General features: G+C 35.4%; 1 protein-coding gene across 1 annotated transcript in view; it reads left to right on the top strand.

Annotated features, from left to right (window-relative positions):
* Positions 1 to 25,232, top strand: part of ST8SIA4 (ST8 alpha-N-acetyl-neuraminide alpha-2,8-sialyltransferase 4) — a 60,822-nt gene that overhangs the window by 9,171 nt on the left and 26,419 nt on the right. The window contains exons 3-4 of the mRNA XM_035309430.1: positions 4,849 to 5,106; positions 15,271 to 15,564. Coding sequence (XP_035165321.1) covers positions 4,849 to 5,106; positions 15,271 to 15,564 — 552 coding nt within the window. The remainder of the gene's footprint in view (positions 1 to 4,848; positions 5,107 to 15,270; positions 15,565 to 25,232) is intronic.

The raw sequence follows: 25,232 nt of genomic DNA, 5'->3' as shown, positions 1-25,232 counted from the left end.
AATCAAAAGAGCCCAAAAAATCTAAAACTTGATTTAGATTAGTTCAATTAGCCTAGGTTCAATTTCAGAGATATATGAAATCAGCATTTTAACAGACTGTTAAGTTATTATCAAAATGATCAAAAGAATATTTAGTAATTGAAATAATTATTTATGGTTAGTTGCCTTACAAAGCAAATAAAATCATTTGGATATATGTAGTTTGTTTAGCCAGCATGTGAAAAATCTTCAATGCAGTTGCATGAAGAGCTTATTCAAGAATCAGAGCTGCACTGTTAAAGCTGGTTAAAACTAACTGTTCTTAGTTTGTTAGGGGGCTCATTGTGATCAGTATGCATTGAGAGAGCATAAAAAAGATGTCCAGAACAGGAAAGTTAATTAATCAAACTGAACTATTCATTTTTTCCTTTTACAAATTCCGTTTGGCTTTATGTATCTGTTTCATTTTCAGTGCTGAAGGCAAGCAGAGAGTTGGAGAGCACTGCTCCTTTGGGACAGGATTATTTTTAGTGTTCTTGAATAAAACAAACAAACAACAACAACAACAAAAAAAAAAAAAAAAAAAGAAAAAGAAAGAACTCTGCCAACACAAAGTCACAGTCTGCCCTTGTAGATTGCTCCAGCTCCTGTTTGCCTCCTGAGGAGACAGGGTCTGCTAGTGCACCTGAGTATGGTCTGGCCAAAGAGGTTTGTGTAATTCTCTTTAGCCTAACTGAAAGGGAGTTCTAAGAAAATGTGTTCAAGGGAAGCAGCATTTCACTGGCAAAAAAAGTATACTTTACTTAGGTCATAGTTCTCAGTGATATCAATGACTGAGAGCCACCTTCTGCCCTCCATCTGGGGAATGTGAATTAACTACAGGACTTGCAAGGTTTAGAGTAGAATCTTTGGAAAACCAAGTTGTTTAAAAGGCCTGAGTAAATAAGTTGAAGAAATTCAGCAGGAGAGCAATGAGAAGGGTCAAAGACCTAAAACAAATACCTGTCGTTGAAAAAAGTTGTTTTATTTTATTTTATTTTATTTTTAGGTTGGGTGGCTTCCTAGCCTCAGTTAAATGAAGGCTGTTACCAATAGTAAGGTATAATAATCTGTCCCATACAAAGTGAAAGGAAAAAGAACAGCTGCAGTTGTTGCAAGAAAGCACTAGAAATATTGTAATCCAATAAGGATAGGGAAGCTGTGAAAGAGGTGCCATGGAGAGTTCACTGGAGAGGCTGTTAGTAATATGTTAGGTAAACATGGGCCGGCCTGATGTTGATAAATGCATATCATCTGCAGGGCCGGGTGTGGACTAGGTAGTTGTTCAGGCCTTCTCTGTTTCCATAATGTGGTGGGTGGTAAGCTAGCCTGGCTTCCTGGATGCTGAGGTTGCTGGTTAGAGGTTTCCCTAAATGGTTGGAGCTCCTGGCCAGACAAGCCCTGGTGCTCCAGCATCAAGGCATTCTAGAACTGCCTTCTACAGAAGGAAGGATTTTCCCAGGAAAAGTGTTTGAGACAGAGTTGTGACCTATTCTGGCCTGTACTGAGAGGTTGTATGTCATTGCTCTTGAAAACTGATTGGAAACTTATTTACAATCCTAGAAGCTAAATGTTTCAGTAATTCTTTTTTTTCCGTTAACCACGCAGTTCGGAGGCAAATGAACATGAGGCAGCCATTGCCTTGTGTTGTTCAAAGGCTACAAAATCAAACTAGAAAAATGCGTGTAAGTAGAATAATGTCACCACTTTGACCCAGAATAATATGCTTTATATTGTTTGGAAAGCTATTTGAAGAAAATGTTGTTAACATGTACTTTATTGGATATATAGTTGTATTCGATATTTAAATATTATGAACATCTGGTTATGGTCATGAAAGAAAAATCCCAGGCCAACCACAGGTTGTGACACCATGTTTCTGTGAGTCATGTAAACATGTTGCAAACAGCTGCTGGCCTTCAGATAAGCATGAGCCACATCTGCCTCACCTGCCCACAAAGGGCTCAGGCCACGCCCCAGGTACAGTTTTATTCATCAAAATAAAACTTTAAGGCTACCTCAGATAAAACAGTTGCTTTACACATTCTAGCTTAAGGTTGCAGAGGCTCCATCTATTTAACACTTTTTCTTCAAGGTTCACTAAAAAACATGCTGTTTTTTTCCTTCCTCTAATTGAGCTTGCTTTTGAATTTTATGCACAGCAGGATGTGAATTAGCACTTATTTTAAGTTATTTTGTTATATCCATTTAATCAGAATAACCTTGTTGTGCTATTTTCAGGGCTGTGTGCCCTGGAACAGAATAGATGTTTAAACATGTTTTTAGTATTAACCATAATCAAGACTGACTGAGACACCCATGTATGTTTCATACTTTTAGATTTTGTTATATCCCTTAGTTTATTTTTTTCTCTCAACACTTACGTGAAAACGGGAAGTACTGCTATCTCCATGGTACAGTTGAGTCAGTAGCACAGAGGAACTTAAAAACAATAACACGAACATCTGCATTTATAATCATATTTCTTTTAGTATTAACAGATACTTGGATACAGCCAGGTAATTACAAATTTTAATGCTAGCATTGTTACACATCTCTTATTGAAACTGTTTCTTATGTACACTATAAAATCTGTGCACTCAATTGAATGTGCTAATGACAACTTCACGTTAAAAATATAGGAGACAATACTGAGATTCAGTTACTTTTGTCCATCTCAAAATCTTACAGGAAAAGAAATTCATTAGACATTTTGGAAATTGCAGCCCTGTTTAATGAGTGGTAATTAATAATTCTAATCACTTAAAAATATTCTTAGATCAGGCAAGTCATTATTTCTTACTTTTTTTTTTTCTTTTTTCATTTTGTAGCCATTTCTATATCCGTTGCAGAGTACCCACAAAATGAACTTTTCAAACCCATGTGGATTTTAAGTCCATTAAACTTACAGGCTGAAGTGAAGTCATTATCTTGCTTTACAGAATACTTTGCCTGGTCTTTTACACCATTTGCTAAAAGGTTTTGGTACTCAGGATTTTAATATTCTCCACCCTTCTCCATTTTTCTGAGTTCCATGTATGCCTCAGTGAAAGCTGTTGTTGCTCTGATGCTGCTTCATTCATACATGACAGCTGTGAAAGACAGCTCAGGCCATTTTTTTTTTCTCCCTTGTCCCCATGTAGGAAGTGAGAGGAAACAAATATATATATATATATATATTTATCGTGTTTCACTTCCTCTATGGCTTTTAAGGTCAATTCCAGAGTGAGTGCTTTGTGGAACTGCAAGGGTTAGACTTACTCTTCCCTCTTAAGGCAGTGCCACAAGAGCTGGCTGGTGGGCATGGTGTGTTCCTATAGTTCATCCCTTTTCATGTGAGGTTATTTCCCCTTTATATCTCTCAGTGGGTGTTGCAACTTCTGGAGCGGCATCTCTAGTTATCTTTTCCTGTTTTGATCTGCTATAAGGAAGTTCTGCTCTAAAAATTGATTACGTAAAAATAGCATTATATTACTCAACAGATTTTCTATTCTAAATCCCGTTTTACCTGCTGACAGCAGTGGAAAGTGGAAAGTCACTGCTCTTTTTCTTGTCTTGTTAGTGTTGCAGAGATAAAAATTTCTATTTGTATTAACACATAGTGATACCCTGCCTGAGTTCAACATGACCTGTCTGTTCCATATGTGTAGTGGACTTAAATGTGTGTTTAAGATCAAGTGTGAAGATCATGCCTGCTCACAAAAGTTCATGCTTTGCAGAGCAGAGGTGGGCGCAAGTGCATCAGGCTGTGCTCATTTGCAATCCTAAGCTAACAGTGTCTCCTGAAGCTCTGGCCTGGGGTCTTTCACAGCATTTTATCCCAGGGACAGACATGCACTGCAGCCTGCAGGAGACTGCCAGTGCAGGTATCAGTCCGTAAGTAGCTGAAGTCATTAAAAGAGTCTTTTTGAACTGGTGTATTTAAAGTGCTTCAGCTTTTACCACCCCGTAAGCAGGTACAAATTACCATGATTTTACTTCCTCAGCTGACATTTAAGTATGCACACTTCACTTGTTGTTTGCTGTACACTGGGACTATACAAATGCTTAATTATAGTGCACTTGATCTGTGGTAGCTTTTTAAACCCTGTTATCTTGATCACGTGTGTCTGAACCCTGTTAATAGTTTAAACATTTAATGGCAGAGAAGCAAGATAGAGGATCAAGCTAAACTGATTTAAAGCAATGATTGACTTCCCAAGAAGAGTTTCTATGAGTTAGCTAGCAGCGTGACAAGACCTTGAGCTGCAGTAGTTTAAATTGCAGTGTTTTTTTTAAGCTGATTTTGCTTAAATCAGTGTAAAAGACGGTAGGTGTTCTTATTTCAAGTTAATTAGAATAACTCTGGCTGAACTTCAGTTAATTAGTAGTAAGTTTATGTTAAGCTCAGTGTTATTCTTATAATGTAAAAATGAACTATAAGAAAGCAGGGCCACTACTGAACCAAGCTGATTTGAGGGACATGAGATGATAGTGAAACATTTATTTCCTAAATCATAAATACCTCATACTTTTATTCCAAAGCTTTGTAAAACATTTAAATAGTATATACTGTCTAATTTTTAAAGTCATCTTCCCTTGGTCTCCTAGTGGAGGTCCCTCTCTATGGAGGGACTGAAATTTTTCACTGCAGTATTTACATGTGATGTAGTAAGTGAGATTTTAATTCTGGAACAACTTCTCTCTAACTCCACTCTAAAACATGGAATGTGACCTTAGTCTGTCTGATGCTACCTTCTGCATTGTTTTATATGCTCTTTACAGTCTTCATTACTATTAGATTAGCAGTGAATTCTGGGTCTTATCTGTGCATTTTTTCTGTCAACTCAGAAAGAGTATACTTCGATTCTTGGATGCTGAAAGAGATGTCTCAGTGGTCAAAAGCAGCTTCAAGCCAGGAGATGTAATCCATTATGTACTGGACAGACGTCGCACCCTAAATATTTCTCAGGATTTGCACAGCCTTCTCCCTGAGGTTTCCCCAATGAAGAATCGCCGATTTAAAACCTGTGCAGTTGTTGGAAATTCTGGCATCCTTCTGGACAGTGGGTGTGGAAAAGAGATTGATAGCCATGACTTTGTAATAAGGTGAGTTTTCTTTGGCTTTTGATGATGCAACCCGTTCTGCTTCTTGGGCAAAATCTGGGAGAAATGCTTTAACTTGAGATAAACATTTAAGTAATTATCTGAAAGTATTGAGAAATTAATATGAAACTGTATCCTTCACTGTGGGATTCCACAAATTTGAATATATTCCTGTATTTTTTTACAAAAGGATTATTTTTACAGTGAAAATAAAATGAGGCACACTTGGCTAGAGGAGAGAGATTCATGCTACTTACTTTTGCTGCTTGTTTTTTTTATTATTATTATTATTACAAACAAAATAATAATTCTTATGGAAGCCATGGTGAAATAAATGCAAAATGTTCTCTTTATCAAATATATATATATATATATAAACCAATTGAGATGGTTTAGTAAATTACTACATTACCACTGTGCATCATTGAGTAAAATTTCAGTGTGATGTATTGATGCTGACCAGAATGCTGCCATTAAGGTAACTGGAAGCCACACAAGTCTTTTCACATTGCTCTAGAAATGTAAGTTTGGGCAAAAAATGTAGATATGCTTCACTTTTTATTAATTCCTCTGTCAAGTTTGCACAATGGAATACCAGTGGAATTCACATGTCAGTAAGAAATGGAGTAACTGCTTTCAGTTAGAGGAGGTTAGGCAAAAGATAGGTCCCCTTGATTTTGGAGCAGAACTTTCCATTTGTTTGCTATGAGAAGGGTGGAAGGGCAGTGTCAGAATACAATACAGAAAAATAACCGGTGATGACAGCTAATTCTTCTCACCTGAAGGAAAGATGGTGGCAAAAATACATACATACATACATACATACATACATACATACATATCAAAACGATATTAAACAGAAAAATTACAGTTTTTCACTACTTAAATCAAAATAGGTTATACACGTGAAAGTTGTATTTGATTTTAAAAGTATACTAGCAAATGGCCACTGAAACAATAGCAAGCCACTCTTTCATTTTTAAATTTTTTTTTGCTTGTACCAGAACTGGTCTTTCAAATTAGCATCATTATTGCAGAAGTAATCCACAAATATATACCACATTTTTGAATAGCTTTTACCCTATGGAATGGTTTTGTACTTTCTTATAGGTTAAATGTAATTCATTTAACAGAACTTCAGAGAAGTTAACACACTTGATTTTGTAGAGGAAAACTTATTTGAAGGCAAACTAAGGAATGCTATTCAGAAAGTATCAATTCAAGTATGTTCTTTTACCTAGAACATGAGTTAAATTTCATTGAAGTTAGATGCATATTCTTCCCCATGTTTAACTAGACATTAAGCTAGGTGGTGATGTCTTTGGAGATTTTAATTAATTTAAACCGTATGGAGTAAAGGTAAGATTCTCTAAGATCTGGGTATGAATAATGAAACTTTACAGGAACATCAGAAAGTTACAGCTGCAGGTCACACTTTTAGACTTGAAAGATAAAGCATTTGGTGTGAGTAGGTATAAGTATAAGGAGTCTTGAGGATAGTAGCACATTTTTGATACTGCAGTCTGTAGACAGTTTTAATACAGTTAAGTTTTTGGATTTACAAATAATACTTTGAACATCACAAAGTTCATCAATTCACCACGTTTAACCTATATAATTATTTATGTATATTTGGGTGGCATATAACTTAACTGTTCAAAGTAAATAGCAAGAAATTTATTTGTATTCCAACTTGAAGAGAAAGGCAAAGCATCCTTCAAAGTTATAATTTCCTGTATTCCTCTTCTGTTCAAAAAAAAAAAAAAAATTGTATGAATCATATGAAACCAAATGATCTAATAGTACCAGTGCCCTTCATAACCATTTACCTTTGGCTGTTAGGATTCTGGTATTCAATTGTAGCATGGCACACGGTTGCTCTTTTTTAGCTGATTTTTCTAGAATTAAAATGCACTTATGCTACTCACCACCTGACATTGTTCTGAAAAACAGTTGGTGTACGTATACAGAAAATCATGAGTGCAGCCAGGTGTGTAAAACGATAAACAACATTTATATAGAACCTGATGATGCTGGCTACATTATGCCTAAGTGCAAGGAAAAGTATGCTATGCTATTTTGGTTAAAAATATAGTCCAGCTGATTTTGATAGTATTTTATGTTCTTCTCTAATGAAATCTGAAACAGAAGTGCATGTGTTTGAGAGAGTTTTTTCTTAGAACAGGAGCTCTAATGCTAGATCCAATGTGAATAATCCCATTGATTTCATGTTTAAACTGATGCTGAAGGTCTGTGATATTGAAAAGGACATGGTAGTCATCCAGCAGTAGTTGCATTAAGGTACAGTAAACCCCAATATCCTAAATTTTAATGTTTCTATAAGGGTGATATAAAGATGTTAATAATAACTAATCAAGACAGAGAATATATCATTTTCCAAGAGTAAAGAAGGTAGTCAGTACCAGCATTTTGCCAGATGCTATCAGGCTTAAATTAGTGTCTTGAAAGTCATCCAAAGTTGCTAATAACTGGCCATCTTTCTTTAAGACATTCCAACTTTCTGTTTAACAATGCTTCTCAAAGAACAGTGATCCGACGAAGACACAAGATAGTTAGAATACTTCAAGAAGAAGATTTAAAAATAGACATCTAAACTAGAGGCAAATAATAAGCGCGCTTGCAATCCAACAAATTTTACAAGTAAAACAATGCAAGTCTTCTTTAGATATCTCTGAAAGTGCATAAATAGGTCATTTTTTCAAGTAACGTAATATCTTGTCAACATAAGCAGATTTACTGTATTTACTGAAGATTTTAAAGTGGCCTCTTTTTAGTCACTTGGTCACATAGGGTTTTATTTTGTTCTCATGGCATCAGAAATCAAGAGTCTAGGGACATGTCTTCTGACAGGATAAAATGGATTAGTTCCACAAGTTTAGTAAAGTCATGCTTGCTTTGACAGTAGAAAATGTCAACCATCAAGTTAAAACAGGAAACAGACTCTTTGCTGAAAAAAAACAAAACAAAACAAAAAACAAACAAACAAAACAGTGATGACTATAAACTACTTTCCTGTTTCTCATAACTATTTCTTTTTACTGTTTTTTGTTTTTGTTTTTGTTTTTTTTTATGTTGATACATGTTGATACTTCACTCAGAAAAAGCTCTGAAGCATTCTAAAATCTGACTCCATAAAGTAAAACAGAATGAAAATATAAGATAATTAACCTGACTACACTCAAAATGTATGAATGACACCGTTCTTTTGCAGCAGCTGTTTTTCACATGGTGTTGTTTTCAGCTGCTTCTTGTTTCAGCAGTTTCTTCTTTATCTGTTGGGTCAGATATTTGGTGCTCATCCTATCTGAGATTTAAATGAGATAAGATTTACTCTCCCATCGTCTCCACTTTCTCATGCCAGAACTCTCAAGCCAGGGCTCTGACATCTGTGTTACCTATGACAGAACAGATGAGCTAGTTATAGTAAGTGGTACATTTTGAAATTCAGTAGTTAAGTAGAACTTTCTGAAAAAGAAAATTCTTTTAGATAGGTGATGTAAAACAATAATACTAAACATTGCCAAGTAATATTTTTCAGATTATTGGAATTACTTCTAACAGCCAAGAAGTACCATAATAAATTCAGAAATTCAGTTCAGCTTTTGGTTCTGATTCAGATTACACCAAAGATCAGAGGAAATATATGCTCCCTGCTCCTTCCCTCATCTCCACTTCCCCTCCCTCCTTTTTTTTTTTTTTTTTTAATTTGGTGTTCATGACAGGAACTTTTCAAAGGCAGATGCAAAATAGAGTTACAGAGGAGTCTTTTTTTTTTTTTTTTTTTTTTTAGTTAAAAAGAAAAAAGGGTAAATAAGTAGTGGAATCCTGTGTTTTTGTTCATTATGACACTACATCTGGAAAAGTCCCTTTAATTTTAGTTAGCCTATGTGGAGAACACACCTGAAATACCTAACGTGTGGACTGAAGTTGCTTGACTGCTGTAGAGCTGCTTTGACAAGGAACAGCCATGAGAAGATATTAGTATTTAATTGCTTCTTAATGTGTTTGTTGTTTGATCCTGTGCACGGAGGAAGATAATCTATCCCACTTCCTTCCTGATGTCTTCTTTTTGTGAGTGAGCAATTGTGATGTGAGCAGCCACAGTTTGCAGCTCTGTTCAAGAAGAAAAAGGAGGAAAGAAAAAGAAGAAAAGGACAGACCTGATAACTGCACTGTGATATGTGTTTTTTTCATTTCAGGAGAATGGCTTAAATTTCTCTACATCTCTGCTAATCTTAATATGTAAGTGAAGAGTTGTAGTACCTTATTTTTTCTGTGTTTTTCCTTAAATTGATAGGAAAAAACAGTTGTAAATTTGTCAGAAGCATAAGATTGAGGGCATTAATTTAGTTACATTCTGAAACTAATTTTTGTTGTTGTTGTTACACGTAAGTAACAGCTTTTATATCCAAATATTTATTTAATATTCGTTACTTGGAGGATTACCATTGTGTCAGTGCAGTCAGATACACAAAGAAAGCAGATCTGTTAAAAGAGAAGTTGCCAGTTAAAGACTTACTTCAAAGCATGACTCTTCCCTTATTCCTGAATAAGGTACTGCAACTCCTTTGAATGTGTCTTTACTATCTCATTAGACTGTTTTCAGCTCTTAAATGTGTCAACTCCTTTTTGCCCTCTCTCATTTTCTTCTTTAGCATCAAAGTGCTAAACAAATATGGCCTTCAGATTTGCTTATTCAGTGATTTAAGTAGCCTCCCATAGACATGAGTATCCTCTACCTCAGGAGAACCTTGGAGTAGGCCTGACTCCTTGTGGCCATAATTTCTCTTTTTGGCTTCACCTCATGATGACTTCTACTGCTAGAAGAGATTGTGCATTACTGCTGCTCCAGGAAGCCTGTTCTGGGGACGGAACACCAATGCAGAGATGTATTCTTATGTATTCTTTGCTCTGTCAGCACATAGCACCTGTTGGACCACAATAATGGATACATTCTGTAATCACAGAATCATAGAATGGTTTGGGTTGGAAGGGACCTTAAAGATCATCCACTTCCAACCCCCTGCTATGGGCAGGGATGCCTCTCACCAGACCAGGTTGCACAAAGCCCCATCCCACCTGGCCTTGAACACCTCCAGATATGAGGCATCCACAGCTTCTCTGGGCAACCTGTTCTAGTGCCTCACCATGCTCTGAATGAAGAATTTCCTCCTAACTTCAAATTTAAATCTCCCCTCTTTTAGTTTAAAACCATCCCCCTTGTCTTATCACTACACTCCCTAACAAAGATTCCCTCCCCAGCTTTCCTGTAGGACCCCTTTAGGTTCTGGAAGGCTGCTGTAAGGTCTCCCCAGAGCCTTCTCTTCTCCAGGATGAATAACCCCAACTCCCTCAGCTTGTCTTCACAGTAGAAGTGCTCCAGCCCTCTGATCATCCCTGTGGCCCTCCTCTGGACCCACTCTAACAGATCCACATCTTTCTCATTCTGGGTCCCCAGACCTGGACGCAGCACTCCAAGTGGGGCCTCACAATGGCAGAGCAGAGGGGGACAATCACCTCCCCTGCTGCCCACACTCCTCTATTGATGCAGTTGGCCTTCTGGGCTGCAGTTTCACAATGATGGCTCAAGCAGCGTGCATAAGCATTTAACATTCCAACTTTAGAGCAACATTTTTTTTTAAAGGAAGTTAACTATTAGGTAGGTAATATAGGAGGTGATTTAAGGATCTAAGTTTAGAAGGTTAAGGGAACAGCAATAAGAAATTACTTCTATAAACCCATACACATGCTCATACATTATCCAAATGTCTCTTGAACACTGACAGGTTTGGGAGATCAAGCACCACGCTAGGAAGCCTGTTCCAGTGTTTGATCAATCACATGGTGACAAAGATTTTCCTAATATCCAGTCTGAACATGCCCTGGTGCAGTTTTGTGCCATTCCCTTGTGTTCTATCATTATGAACATTTCCCACTTAGGTTTTGTCCTAAATCCCTCTCTCAGCTTTTCCTTTTGTCTCATTACATACTTCTGTAGAAAGAATGCTTAGAAGAAGTAGGGGAACAATTAGTCATTATCTTAGTGCAAGGTAAAAGTGATATAGCTAGAGCTTCTGTTTGCATATATATATGTGTCTATATATATATACATAATATTATCATTAGCCTGTTTTAAATAATACACTTACAATTAATTTTATGGGAAAACAAAACAAAACAACAACAATGCTGAAAAAAAAAAAAAAAAGCTCAAGAAAACCATTTGAAAAATCGTTTTTGCTGGGGTAAGCAGCATTTCATCATTTTCTCTGTAAACAGTCAGTATCTTCGGCTCAGGAGAAGGAGAAGGAGTTCTACAAGCCATCATATAATGTGATGGATGTGCTCAATGCTCATGTTTACAGCTATTTTTGTAATTGCCCAAGTCATGTCTTCAGTGCTACATGTGGCTATTAATTTCAACATGTTCCTATGATCTCAGTATGAGTAACTTTGCAGTAAGTTTGTTCTGCTTAGCTGTGACCTGTAGTCCGCTTTCTTGGGTTGACTTAGGTGAAGGCAATGCTGAAGTATTTTTAGAATGAAAGGGTATGTATGTTATGGAAAATAATGGTATATTGCAGAAAATTGTGTTTTGGGGTCAAATTTTAAGCACTGTTGTAGTTTCAAAGTGTCAATAACACTGAATGTGAGAAAGTGGAAACTCAGTAAATGACAGTCTTCTGTTTATACTTCCTGCTGGATTTGGTATAGCAATGACAACTTAATACTAATAAAAATAATAATTTTAAAAAAAGGTTTTATTTATTCTGTACAGATTCCCAGGTAATTAATGGCAAAACTGTGCTGCACAGCCCCCCTCACCTACTAATCACTCTTGTGGATATACTTTGTGTTCTGTGCCTTACCACAAATGAGCTAGAATTAAAGAATATAAGCAGGGTAGGGTATTACATTGCCAGTTTCAAAGTTGCTGAGTTAATAAACTTCTTAATTTACTTAATAGAAAATAAGTATATATTTATGTGTGTCTATGTATAGGATTTATTTATTTATTTATTTATTTATTTTATGAAAGAGTCCTGGGAATTGACAGTGTGAGATTATTGATATCTAATAGCAATTTAAATAAAACTTGCCACAATTGTATGAAGCTATAGTATAGCATAAAGTTATATTAGAGATAAAAGCTCAGAAACAGGTAACAAAAGCTATCAACATATACTCAGGTGTACAAGCAAATAAACAATAGCCAATGTTATTAGTCCTGAAACATTCCTTTCTATGAAATTTTCTAGCACTCATCTGGAAATATGTATAATCTGGTACTAGCAGTTTAGGGTGAATGTTGCACAAACTCTTGCACAAACAAGTTGCACAAACTCTTGAATACATATGGAAACATATCTGACGTAACATTTCTGTTTACTCCCTACTAAAGAATTACTGGAACTAATATTTTCCAACTCTGTAGATAAATATTAAGTAAATATTGAATTTTGATGCTTCTGATTTAATGAGCACTAGAATTATTCACTGAAGGAAGTAAACTCTAAGAAAATGAGGAGTGGCTTAATGAAAGTAATATTCTTATAACTTGGTCAACTACAACTGATATGGTAGTGTTTATTTTCTTAACACAGCTAGAAATTACTGTAAAGCTTATCTTGTATTTGTGTTCTACAAACTTAACAATGTCAGCACTGGCAGGCTAACAGAAGCTAGTTACTTCTTTGCAAACAGAGCCTTACAAAGTTCACATGTACCTTATTACCGCATCATTTCAAACTTCACTACAAACTTCACTACAAATCGATATTTGTATACCTGAATTTTTGAAAGATCAAATGCTAAGAGGTACTCAGCATTTGGAATACAAAATGTCTTACCTGCCTTTAATACTATAATCAGGTATTCAGTGTGAGACACGGAAGCTTGAAAAATATGGTGCATAAGATTTGAAAAAAAAATTTTTAAACAACTCCATTGTTATAGAGTACATTTGCTCATTGCTTTCTAAAATTCCACCTGAAAAATCTGAATATACAGCATGTTAAGAATTTATGCTGCTAGATACATTATGCTCTAAACCTTTCTAAAATACAGTAGTTGTTAAACGTACCACTGTTGAAGCAGTAATGACATGCATTGTGGGTAGACCTTGTGTTTGATAGTTTTTTTTTAGGCTCTAGGTGAAATTACAGTGAAACACTGCTTTAAAACTGCATATGCGTTTAAACTGAAAAAAGATTTAGGCACTAATTCTGTTGAGAGGTAAGAAAAGAGCTGTCCAAAGAAAGAATCATATTAGAACCATATGGCCTATGTTATTTGTGCACACTTTGAATTTAATGCACAGCTTTTTAAACAAGGTTATGTTTGTACATAGGTTCTTCTCAAAGTTGAACAAAGAGAGAGCTTTGCAATGTCAAGCTCTCATATTTGTAATAGATGTTGTCATCTGCATATAACCGACTGTGCTGAAAAAAATCCTGCTGGGCAAGAATCCTTACTATGTTGAACAGTCCATCCTTAGAAGAGATATTTTAAAGAGCAACAGTAATTCATTGAATTTCATGGGGTTGATTTTAAGTTTTCTGTCTGATTATTTTTATATTTTATGCAACACAAAACTTTTGAGAACTCTAGATTAAAGGTTCACATGTTAATGTTTTTGCAACAATTTTCAACGCTAGTAAAAAGTTTTGTTTTGTTTTGTCTTGTTTTGTGTGTGTCTGTGCACTAACAACCAATTTCTAAAAGACATTACTCCTAACAGCCTGTAATACATGCAGAGGGTTTGTGGAACAGATATGTAAAAATACAGAGGAACATAAATCTATTTGCTAAGAAAGGTTACATCTGCTCACATGTCATCAGAAACTTGAACAGTTTTATCTCCTCAGCATGTATAGAGTTTATAGTCTTAAGAACATTTATTTCTGAAGAAAATCTGGACCACTTTACTTCACAATTACAGAATAAAAATGATTTTAGCATTATCATCCACAGCTAGATCATGAGATGGTGTTAGGTAGTATCACCCTTCTGACTTGAGTTATTTTTATATCAGATGAAGATCTGACCATTAGAAGATGCTAAAGGATTAAGCTTAAGTAAAAAGTTCACAGTGCCAGAAAAGAATTGCAGAACAAATAAATTAACACTGTACTTGGAATATAGTAACATGCAGATGTTTCAAAAGACCTAGATCTGACATCACTTCTTAGCATCCTTTAACCTAACAGTTTGCTAAATTGTGAAAATATTATGCCAAGATGCTGATTTGGTGGATATCAGCTATAGATGAATTCACTGAGGGTGTTCTGGAAGTGATTTGTTTTGGTTGGGTCAAACTCATCACTAAAATCACAATTAGTTTCTGAATTATATTTTGCAACCTGCCTCCAGTGCTGCTTATGGAGAAGTGCTGCCTGCATGATGCATATATATTTATATAACAGAGATAAAAGACTTTGGTGAGCAAAGGCCTGATGAGACCTTTTTCTCAAGCAGAGAAAACAAAACAAAACAAACAAAAAAACAAAGTTACTGCAAATTAGACAAGATTTGAATATGAGACATCATGAGAGAATGAAAAGGTGAATCTTTTTTTAAAAAACAAAATATTTCAAAATGAAATAAAAGCTACATTTCAAAACATCCTCAGCTGCAGTGATAATCTAAAATAGAAAACAAACAAACAACAACATAAACTTTATCACGGGCTAAAGTTAATTTGTAAATGGTATTTAAATATTGTATTGTACAAAAATGCAATGGCTAACCTGTATAAATTATACCTTAATTGGCTGATATGGTTTCATTTAAGAATGTGAGCCATTGGTAACAAGATGACCAATGAACACTAATGAAAGGTAATAGGTGTTAGAAGGCATACTCCAGCTGCCGATGCATGTTAAAGCATGATCACATGGCTTTCAGTTGTATAGAAAGCTGTCTTCATCACAGACTTACTTATATTCAATGTTTAAAAAAATGTCCAAAGAGTGTTCAAGTTGGTAAAATGCTATATGCTATCACACCTATTATCACTGGTAGCTTTTCTTCATATAGATTGAAATGGGCTTGCCTGTTCATTTTCAGCTTTTCCTTCATGCATACATTTTTCTGAGTTAATGTTTCATATTTATTTTCATTTTCCATTGATTTCTTCCTCTTCAGGTGCAATCTAGCTCCTGTGGTGGAGTTTGCTGCAGATGTGGGAACTAAATCTGATTTTATTACCATGAACCCATCAGTTGTACAAAGAGCATTTGGAGGCTTTCGGAATGAGAGTGACAGAGAAAAATTTGTGCATAGACTATCCATGCTGAATGACAGTGTCCTTTGGATCCCTGCTTTCATGGTCAAAGGCGGAGAGAAGCACGTGGAGTGGGTTAACGCATTAATCCTTAAGAATAAATTGAAAGTGCGAACCGCCTATCCATCACTGAGACTTATTCATGCTGTCAGAGGGTAAGTGTCTGGAAAAGACTGGTCTGTCCTTGGCACAGTGAAACTCATAACTAGAATTCTTAGCAGTCAGAAAAAAGAGCAAGTAAGATGTTAAAAGGACTAGCATATTTCCATTATTCTTTTAATGGATTGCATTAATGATGTAACAAGCTTGTTTGCTAATAAATGTCCACTCATTTGGCCTGCTCTAATGCAAACAACTGAAATGCATTAGCACAACAGCTTTTTAGTTCTGCTTTTATGTACAATATACCTTTATGACCATTACAGTGAGAAGTTGGTGAAAATTAAACTGGATTCAAAGGATATGTGGTAATCTTAGCAAATCACATGACAATGAAAGTGCTGCATGTCTTCTTTTGGGCAAGGCTATGGAGATAAAAAATAAATTCAGGTTGCATAGGGAGTAAGTAACAAAGTCTGGCAGATGTAAAAATGAGCTCCTTCCCCAAATGCCTAGGATTTTGTAGCACACTTTCTGTTTTTGAATTTAGCTGGATGCTTGGTCAATTCAAAAACAGTGACAAGAATCACTGAAAACGTTAATGTGACAAATTGTTGAAAAAAGTTAAATGTCCATGCTTCATGCAGATACTTGTTTTTTTCAAGCTCATAATCAAACAAGACTTTTAGTTGAAGGCTCCAATGTCTTTGCCACTCTAAATAAGAGTATGTAGAGCCATTTACACAAAACATTCAGAAGATAATGGTATTGTAATATCTGTTATGAGAATTATGACAGTATGGTACTACTCAGATTGTTTTCCCTGAACTATCCTATTTGTGGGTTTGGGGAAATGTTTTAACATATTAATATTGGTTTGTACAACAATTAATAGTTATGTGTCTGACTGAAAAGCTTGTTCTGTTACAACAGCAGAAATAAGAACAGAGGGAGTTGATCTGATACCCCAATACAGTATGAGAATATGAGAAGGAAGCTTATAAATTTGTTGTTCTTGGGGATAATAAGCCTTTTAGATGTGCTCTTTTCCTCCTACCATGTTGCAGATAGATAACTGTGGCAGTCTTCATGTGTTATAATTCTAGCTGGGAAAAAAAAAAAAAAAAAAAAAAAGTCTGTCCCTTTTGGAATTTGTCTCCTTTAATTTCTTACTGTGTTCTTCAGTTTGCTGGTGGATAGTTGTATTCCTGAACAGTTGAAATTTAGCTATTTATGGGCCTTTATTGTATTGAATTCTTGTGTGTTCAGGGTGCCTATAGCACATGGATAAGTGCAGTAATTTTTACAAATGTGTATAAATCTGAAGAAATTAAGTTTACTTTCAGTTTAAAAACAGATGTTCTCATTTCCGTCTTCTAAATCTATGCAAAATTATCAAATATGAGTGTTAATTCAGAATATTTAGTTTTTCAGTTTGCCAACCTGAAACTCATTTACAGGGGCTCTACTTAAAGACTTAGCATATTTATTTTCTCTTTGAAAGAAAAGCAACAGAAGCTGTCATCAGAATAGCTGATGAAAATTTAGGCTGTAATGTATTTCAAATTATACCTAGCAATGTCACCTGATATAGCTACACATTTTTGTCACGTTGTTGAATCTGCCCTCTAACCCTTAGCTCCTCCACTTTCAGACATTCTTGTTTTATCACATTGCTTTTGTTGTTGTTGTTCTTTTGGAAGATAATATAATCATATATTCTTTAGTGTTCTTTTTTGTAATTTGAATAAGAACAAAATAAGTCAAAAATTACATGTGAAATTTATCTTTAGTCTAACAGCTTTAAAAAGCATGATGCATGAGGCGAGTATGCCTTTATGAGTCACATTTGGAAATGATACAGCTAGCAATAATACATTTGGAACAAATACTCTTTAGATTTTATAGAAGGCAGACTTAAAACATAATAATGATGTTTGTATTATAGAAAAGTTAAATTTAGGGATCAAGTATTGTCTCTTTATTGGTTGTACTACACCTCTTTAAGATCTCTTTGGTTTATATCTTAAATGGAATGCCATGGCAGTATGAGAAATAGATAAGCAAAAAATATTTTTAATTAAACTGTGCCTGAGCTAAAAATTAATACTTTCCCAAATAATAGTATGATTGAATCAGTCCACTTTGAACAGTAAGACTTGTCAAGACTTAAGCAAGTTATGAGTGGTAACTTTAGCTTGAAACTAGAGGACAGCTATTTAAAGCAGTGTGTGCAGTTTAGCTACTTAATCTTAGCTTTAAGGAAAATCTTCATAATACTGTATTCTAGGTATAGATATCTGTTTTACGTACGTTTATTTCAAATCTACTGTAAAGTGATAACTCATGAGCCTTTGAAGAAATGCTTCCTAAAATGAAAGTCCTATAGAATGTTCCTTGTTATACGAATCTGAACTATTTGTGTATTTTTTTTGTTGATACTTCTGCAAGCTATGTGTTTTTAAGCATAAGTCTTTGAGACAATAAGTAAACAGTGATGATCTGGTGAGGGTCCATGGTACTACAAAACAGAAAAGATAAAATAAACAGAATGTGAAAACTGCTTTTAGTTGGATGAGAAAACAGGAAATCTACCCACAAAACTGCATGTTAAAACACATAGCAAGACCTGTGCAGAGCATCTAATCTCCTTAATAGTGTGTCTGAGCACACGTGCAAGATTGAAAACATGAGGTTTATGCTACACCTTAAGGTATCTTAAGCCATAATATGGAGATGGAATCTGAGTTATTGAGAAAAAAATGATGAGGAAATCTGAACTGCAGGAGGTATTTTTTGTAGATTGCCATCCTTTACATGAGGAAATTACTGGCATATACACCTACAACCTTTGTTCTGTGGATTGTGAGCATTCTCAAATACTTCTATCTTTGTGTCTGAAAGTATGAATTAATGAATTAATTTTATTAAAATCTACAAATGCTTAGAGTGGACAGACAAGAATATAGCATTTGTAATCACTGTCCTCCGTTAATATTTGTAATGTCATCAAGCTCCTTTTAACCTTTATTCAAATAAAAAAATCGCTTTTGTTTCCCTTTTCTTGTCTTGATAGTGTCAAAGCATTCTGGCTTTATTTGAAAATAAATTACTATTTAATGCAGGGTATTCATATGAAGCTAGTTAGTGCTACTTTAAATTATACTTTAATGATAAGAGAATAGCTCAAGAAAGTCAGTGTGGCTCATGTTGCTTCCTATATTGTAAAATCTTCCCAAAGTTGTAACAACTAAAATACAAAGAGAATTTTCTTCAACTATGCCAAAGATACACCAGGAGGCTCAACTGACCTAGTGTCCTTAATTTGAAAGCATTTGCTTATGAAGATGAATAAAAGGTCAAATTTTGAGGGCTGCACCACATCTATATCATTTAGCTGGGTGAAATGAGGCTTATATTTGAAACTTAAACTTATTTCACTGCAACCACAAGTCTTCATAATGTAAAAATACAAAATTGGGCTTCAGGCCTAACAATTGCCTAAGATGAGAGTATATCTATTTGTTAGAATAGATAGAATTACTTTTTTTTTTTTTTTTTTTTTTTTTCCTGAAGAACAAATTGCTTGTGTAAATTTGATTGATATCAAGAATTCTTTGAGTTAATGCACCTAACATTTTATGAAAAATATGGAAATGTAATGTAAAAGGCTAAAAGATTTAGTAACTAATACTCATAGTAATTTCAATTTGACATAAAGTAGTAACAGAGATGTTTATTGCTGAAGAGACCAGGCTGATGGCCATACAATTTGGAAATGATTCTCTCTATTTTTTTTGTTGTTGTTTGTATCAACCTGCCATATTGTTCAAGCATTTTTTTTTCTTCATCTATCTTTAAAGCATAAGCTTCTTCCAAACATCGGACATTAATTTTCTTAGACTGATGTTCCAATCTAGGATCACTAAATTCTGTGTACAGTTTTAAATAATAGAGCAGTTTTGCTGCAATCAGATATTGCACTGAAATTCTGTCTCTTATTTTTCCTACACTTTAAATAAAGGCGTTGCTTTTGATCACATTCTAGCATAAAACTGTATTCTGATAACATTTTGAAAAACTTTTTTCTGTCCATTTGTGTAGGTTTTGGGTCATAAAAAAGGTAATGTGGTGTTTGAAAAAGAAATTGCTTTTTGGCAGACTCCATGCCTTATTAAACATCTGTGAGTGATGGCTACTCCTTTAAAATCTCAGAGGGATTCAAAGTTTTGAGAACAGATTATGTAAATACTAAGTCTAACATGGTAACTTTTTTAACCAGTAGTGTAAATTTTGAATGGCTGATGGATTTAGATATTTGACTTCAGTAGATTTAGACCAAGAGGATCAAGTAGTTTCATGTGATAATTTATTTTCTCTGTGTTTCTTTTACACTTGGGCAAAAAATTTGTATTTCAAGTTAGAACGTGGGATTCGGAACGTGATTTGGGGGCAGATGGGTGATTTTCTCATGAAGTGTTTTTAAAGGGTTTTTTATGGTATTTTTAATTTAATTGTGCACGTTATTGACAAAATAATTGAGGTAGTCAGTACCTAACAGAGTTTAAGATGGAAGTAGAATCTATAGATGAAGAGCTCAATTGATTAAAAGGATTCTGTGTTCCCAGATGATGCTTATAGGAAGGCTAATTTAAAGTAATTACGATGTACAAACCACACTACTTTTTTTTTCTTTTTTTTTTTTTAGTTGAATTTAGTAACAAATTTCATAAACCTTGTTTTATTAATAGATTTGAGATTTCATACTGAATCCTTTAGTTAGGATCATTTTTAATTATATATTATTCCAAGTAAATGATACTTTTTGAGTGTGTCTGTATGCTCTACTCTCAGTAGCAGAGCTCTACTAAAAGATACATTAAACTGCAAGCAAATGAGAACTGAGTTTACTGGGATCAGAGTCTAGATGTTTTATCTTACAATCAGTAGCAGCGGACAAAGAAATCTGAAAAGAGGATGAGCAGATGCCTTCTGCTATGGATTGTGTCTTGCAGTTCCCCAGAGGGAGTAAGAAGGGCTCTTGAGGCTAGACATGATGTTAAAATATTAGGTGGAGGCCAGGGTTAATTCCCAGAGCCCTCATCTGCCTATCCTGGTGCATACAGGAAGACATAGGCTAAAGATGAAGAAACCCCCTCACCCTTGCCAGTGCCGTCTTATCTTCTGTAGTGTTCCAAGAAGCTTTTTCTCGTTTCCTCCCATGATTCCTCAGAACAAAGTTCTCACACTCATCTTAATATGTGAGAATGTTTTCTTGGCTTTTTTTCCTGTTGGAGTCGTCCCATAAACTATTAGTCACTCAGCAGCAGTAAATTGTTGCAATTGCTTCACATAAAATTCCTTGGCCTTTTGGGTATGGAACAATCATGTGGACATCCTGTGGGATTTGCCTGGGCTCTGCTTGCTTCCTCCTTGCTACTGCCTGTATGAGAGTGGTATTAGACGTGATCCTACATTAAACACAGCAGAATTCCCACTGAAAACCCTGTGCTGTGCATGGGTAAAGAGTATGCTGTGCCTATTTATGATCACTTTTCAGTGCAGAGTCTTTTTCGTTTTGTTAGTGAAACCAAACAGCTGGTGTTTGAGTAGAGTGATCTTTTACACAGCTTCACCACAGCTCCAGAGTCCTTCACTCTGGGAAATACAGAAAAAGTACTCTGAGAAACTGAAACATGCAGAAATCGAATAGTTCTCCAGCAGCTTTGTGCTAATAAAAAAACAGTTGCTGGGAGCAATCAATATTGTAAAACACCTTTGTTTCTTGTACTGCTAGCAGGTTTGTTTTTCTTTGCTAAAATATTTTCCTTAAAAAAAGATGTTTTCGTGTATGTGAATGATAATCACTGCAGAAAACAAAAACAAAAACAAAAATGAAAAAAATAGCAAGGCTATTAGGCTGAAAATAAAATAATATATTTAATATAAAATGACCAGGTCTTTCATGTCATGTCAGACAAATATTCAAAATATTAGGAATATTAGGGAAAAAACAAAACAAAACAAAACAAAACAAAACATAAAAACATGATTGCCCACTCTCCAGTGTAGTACACTCCCATTTACCATAAATGTGAGTGTTAAAATAGTCCTGTATTACAGGTACCCTTCTGGCCAAGAATAACCTATCAGTAGAGCTGGCTTTGTTCACTAGGTTCTTCAAACAAATGGGATGCCAATCTCTTCGGATTTTCAGAACTTACCTATTGTCTGAACTCTTTCCTTGGTTCTCTGAATCCTTTCTTGATGGAGGAGGAGGTGGCACTTCCCTTCCTGAAGCTGCCTTGGCCCAGCAGCTGATGACCAGGACAGCAGGACCGTGGCAGACCAAAAGGCTGGCTCCTCTGGTGTAGAGAGAGGTTCTCAGTATGTCCTTCACTTTCCTTTGCGCAAGGTTCTCCTGTTTGGGGAATGTTTAGCAAGAGATATGAGACTTCTGGGGAGAAAGAAGTCATATTTTTAATGGGAGCAAACCCAATTAATGTAGTGGAGGGTACAAGGGGGAAATTGAACCCGTCTGTTTTTTATATGGTATATTTTTTGTAGTCACTAAAGTAGACCCTGAAGAGTCTGGTCATGATTGCAGGGAGAGAACTTTTATTCTTATTTTCATTTATCTGCTGATAATAAGATTCTGGTTTTGTTTGTTTGTGTGCTTATTTTCCTTTTGCTGTGTCAACTGCTCTGTTCCTAATTATCAGCAATGAATGTACTTCGGACTTGCAAAACTTACTCTCCTAAGGTTAAATTTCAGCTTGAAGTAGAGGAGAGCAACAGAATTGGTTATAGGAAAAATAGTAAAGAAACTGCTTATTTTCAAGGTTTTGAAGCTTAGTTTGTCTACTGTGAGCAACTGCACTATGCCTGATGCCAGTGACTGTTAGCAACTAAGTAGGGAATAAATTACACATAGTTTATAAATAAATACAGTATATTTATATGTTTAAATTTTACAACAATTTTGCCACTGTTCTATTATTTTTCATTTTTTAAAATCTTTGCGTGCAAAAAAAATCTCAATTTCTGTGTTTCTGAAAAATATAAAAATGTGTTAAATTAATTAACTCTAATTTCTCCATATCCTGTAAAAGTTATTGTAGATGTTCTGTGGAAAAGCAAACCAGAAACTTTTTATTTCTACAGAGAGCCACCTTAGACAGGTACTGTTAATAGAATAGGGAATAGCTTTTCTGTTTTTTTTGATACATCAGTTGAGCTGGCTGTAAATTCTGTATGATACACGTGGATGATAAGATTCTGTCAGGTTTACTTCCTATTTGAAAGGAAGGTGAAACATACAACAATTCTACTTTTGATTCGACTGGAATGCTTGGAGTTTTCAAAGATGTGTGTATTTAGCTTTCATCTGAGTGAACTTTTATGATGAGTAGCAGTTGTGTGGAGTATCTAACCAGTAACAAAGCTTTTCATATGATTAGTTAATTACTGAAGTAAAGTGGAAATACGCAAATACAGCTTTAAATGATCTGGATAAAAATGGCCAAAAATGGCCTTGCTTCTGAACTTTTCAGTAAAATTGAAGAGAGCTGTTATGATATGATAAATTATACTAGTTCTATAGTAGTTAATATGTTTTTATTAATATCTTTTACCAAATTGATCCCTCATCTAAAAAAAAAAAAAGTAACAAAAAATAAAAAGAAAAAGAAAACTAAGTAGACTAAGTGGTTTTCTCTTTTGATCTATGTTACTTGTTTTTTTTGGGGGGGAGAAAGGGGGGAGAAGAGAGATAGAGATGGAAAGATAGAAATGGATGCACATACTTGTGATTTCTCCTCTTGTTGTTCTGTGACACTTCTGATTGTCACAATGACTTTAAACAGAGCTAGAAAAAGAAAGTGGAAACCATATTTTTCTGCATGGATGACTGTGATAGATGACAGAATATGATGGCAGGCATTGAAGGTTACCTTTTACTCCAACTCAAATAATTAGATTGTTTATGAAAGTGAATAAACAGTCCGGTCCTTCAGTAAAATAATACGCTAGGATGAGCCTTATGTGTGTCATTGTATGAATTAGCAGTTTGGCCTAATGTCTTTCATAACGTCCCCTTTTAATTCACTCAAGCTTCTTCAAGACCATCTTAATGGGTTTGTTTGAAGTCTTTGGGTTCCTTTTTATTCATTGAGAAAGACTTCAATTTATTCTTTTTATACCTGAAGTTAACAAATGTTGAGGCTAATAGCTACCTTACTCCCAGAGTTAGTTTGCGGGGAAGTAGTCTATGTCTTCCTTTTACACAAGGAGTTCAGGATTTAGAGTGCTTCCATTATATACAAGAAAAAGCTCTTGTTCCTTCCACTGTGTGAGATTTACTATGTCTGGCAGGGATAGAGTTAACTTTCTTCATAGCAGCACTGTGCCAAAATGCAGGTGCCATGTTTTAGATATGTGGCTAAAACAGTGCTGATGATGCACCTGTATTTTGGCTATTGCTGAACACTGCTTGCAAAGCATCTAGGCCTTTCCGTATCTGACGCCAAAAGGAGTAGTCTGGGGTAGACAAGAGGCCAGGAGGAGATAGCCAGGACAGATGACCTGAGATGACCAAAGGCATATTTGTAATGTCACACTTACCCCCCTAAAAAAAATCAGAAAAAGAAGGGGTTTTTGTCTTCCAAGACATCTGGTGGTGAAAGTCTGACTAGCTGGGCCTCATCAGTCTGCTTGTGGAACGTGCTGAGTTACTGCATTTGCATCACCTTTTTTTTTTTTTTTTTTTTTTTTCTTCCCTCTTTCCTTCATGTTGTAAGCTGTCTTTATCCTGATCCGTGAGTTGTCATGCCCTCTTCCTCTTCCTGCCCTCTCCTCCATCCCACAAGGGAGGGAGCAAACACCTATGTGAGTGCTTTGCTGCTGGTCAGGGTCAACCCTCCACGTGAGGGAAGGAATTTATTTGAGTATGTGCTAAATCAGCCAAGTATAAGCTTTTTGGTGACTCGAGGAAGTCTTCCGGCCTGTCTGGTTTTGCATCAGAGAATTAAGAGACTTTGTGTGTTACAGGGTGAGAAAATGAGTAAGCATTACTTTTTTTAGGCACTTGTGAAATTAGAAGGCAGGGTGGTTAGGTCAGTACTGTAATGTGCACAGAAGTTTTGAGCACAGAAAATATTTTCAACAAACATGACTGATCAGATGACAGTTCTGTGCTTCTTTGGTGTTAGAAGACACACCATAGCTGAGTTAGAAACTGGGTGCCTGAGTTTCAGAGGGAGTGAGATTTAAATCTCTTGTGAGGCCTCATTTCCTTCCCATGCGAGACTGAAGACTCTGCCTTGCTGTACATCTGTCTTAAGCACTACTTTCAGCAGAGGCTGGTTCCTGGTGATCCTGTCCTTAGGTCTCCTGCTGTCCTCATGCTCTTACATAGACATGAGGACACATTCATATACGTGTGGGAGATTAATTTCTATGGGGATTCATATTATAGACATAACAGGATGAGTTTGCTGCACTGAAATATTTTTTTTTTTTTTGAGGTTTTTTCCTTCAAACTTCAGTAAGTGAATTTACAGGCCACAAAAAAAGTTGAGTACAAATTGTATTTGTGAAATGTAAAACAAACAAACTAAAAAACACCACCTATTATTTTTACATTGTTTTTCAATATTTCTGTATTGAAATGTTTGATGTACCTCATGAGCATTTTGGAGACATCTTATTTGCATTTTCCCTTCTG

The sequence above is a fragment of the Oxyura jamaicensis genome, chromosome Z (assembly GCF_011077185.1).
Source record: "Oxyura jamaicensis isolate SHBP4307 breed ruddy duck chromosome Z, BPBGC_Ojam_1.0, whole genome shotgun sequence".
NCBI classification, from domain to species: Eukaryota; Metazoa; Chordata; class Aves; order Anseriformes; family Anatidae; genus Oxyura; species Oxyura jamaicensis.
The sequence above is the reverse complement of the archived record's forward strand: the minus strand, read 5'-3'. Positions and strand labels throughout refer to the sequence as shown.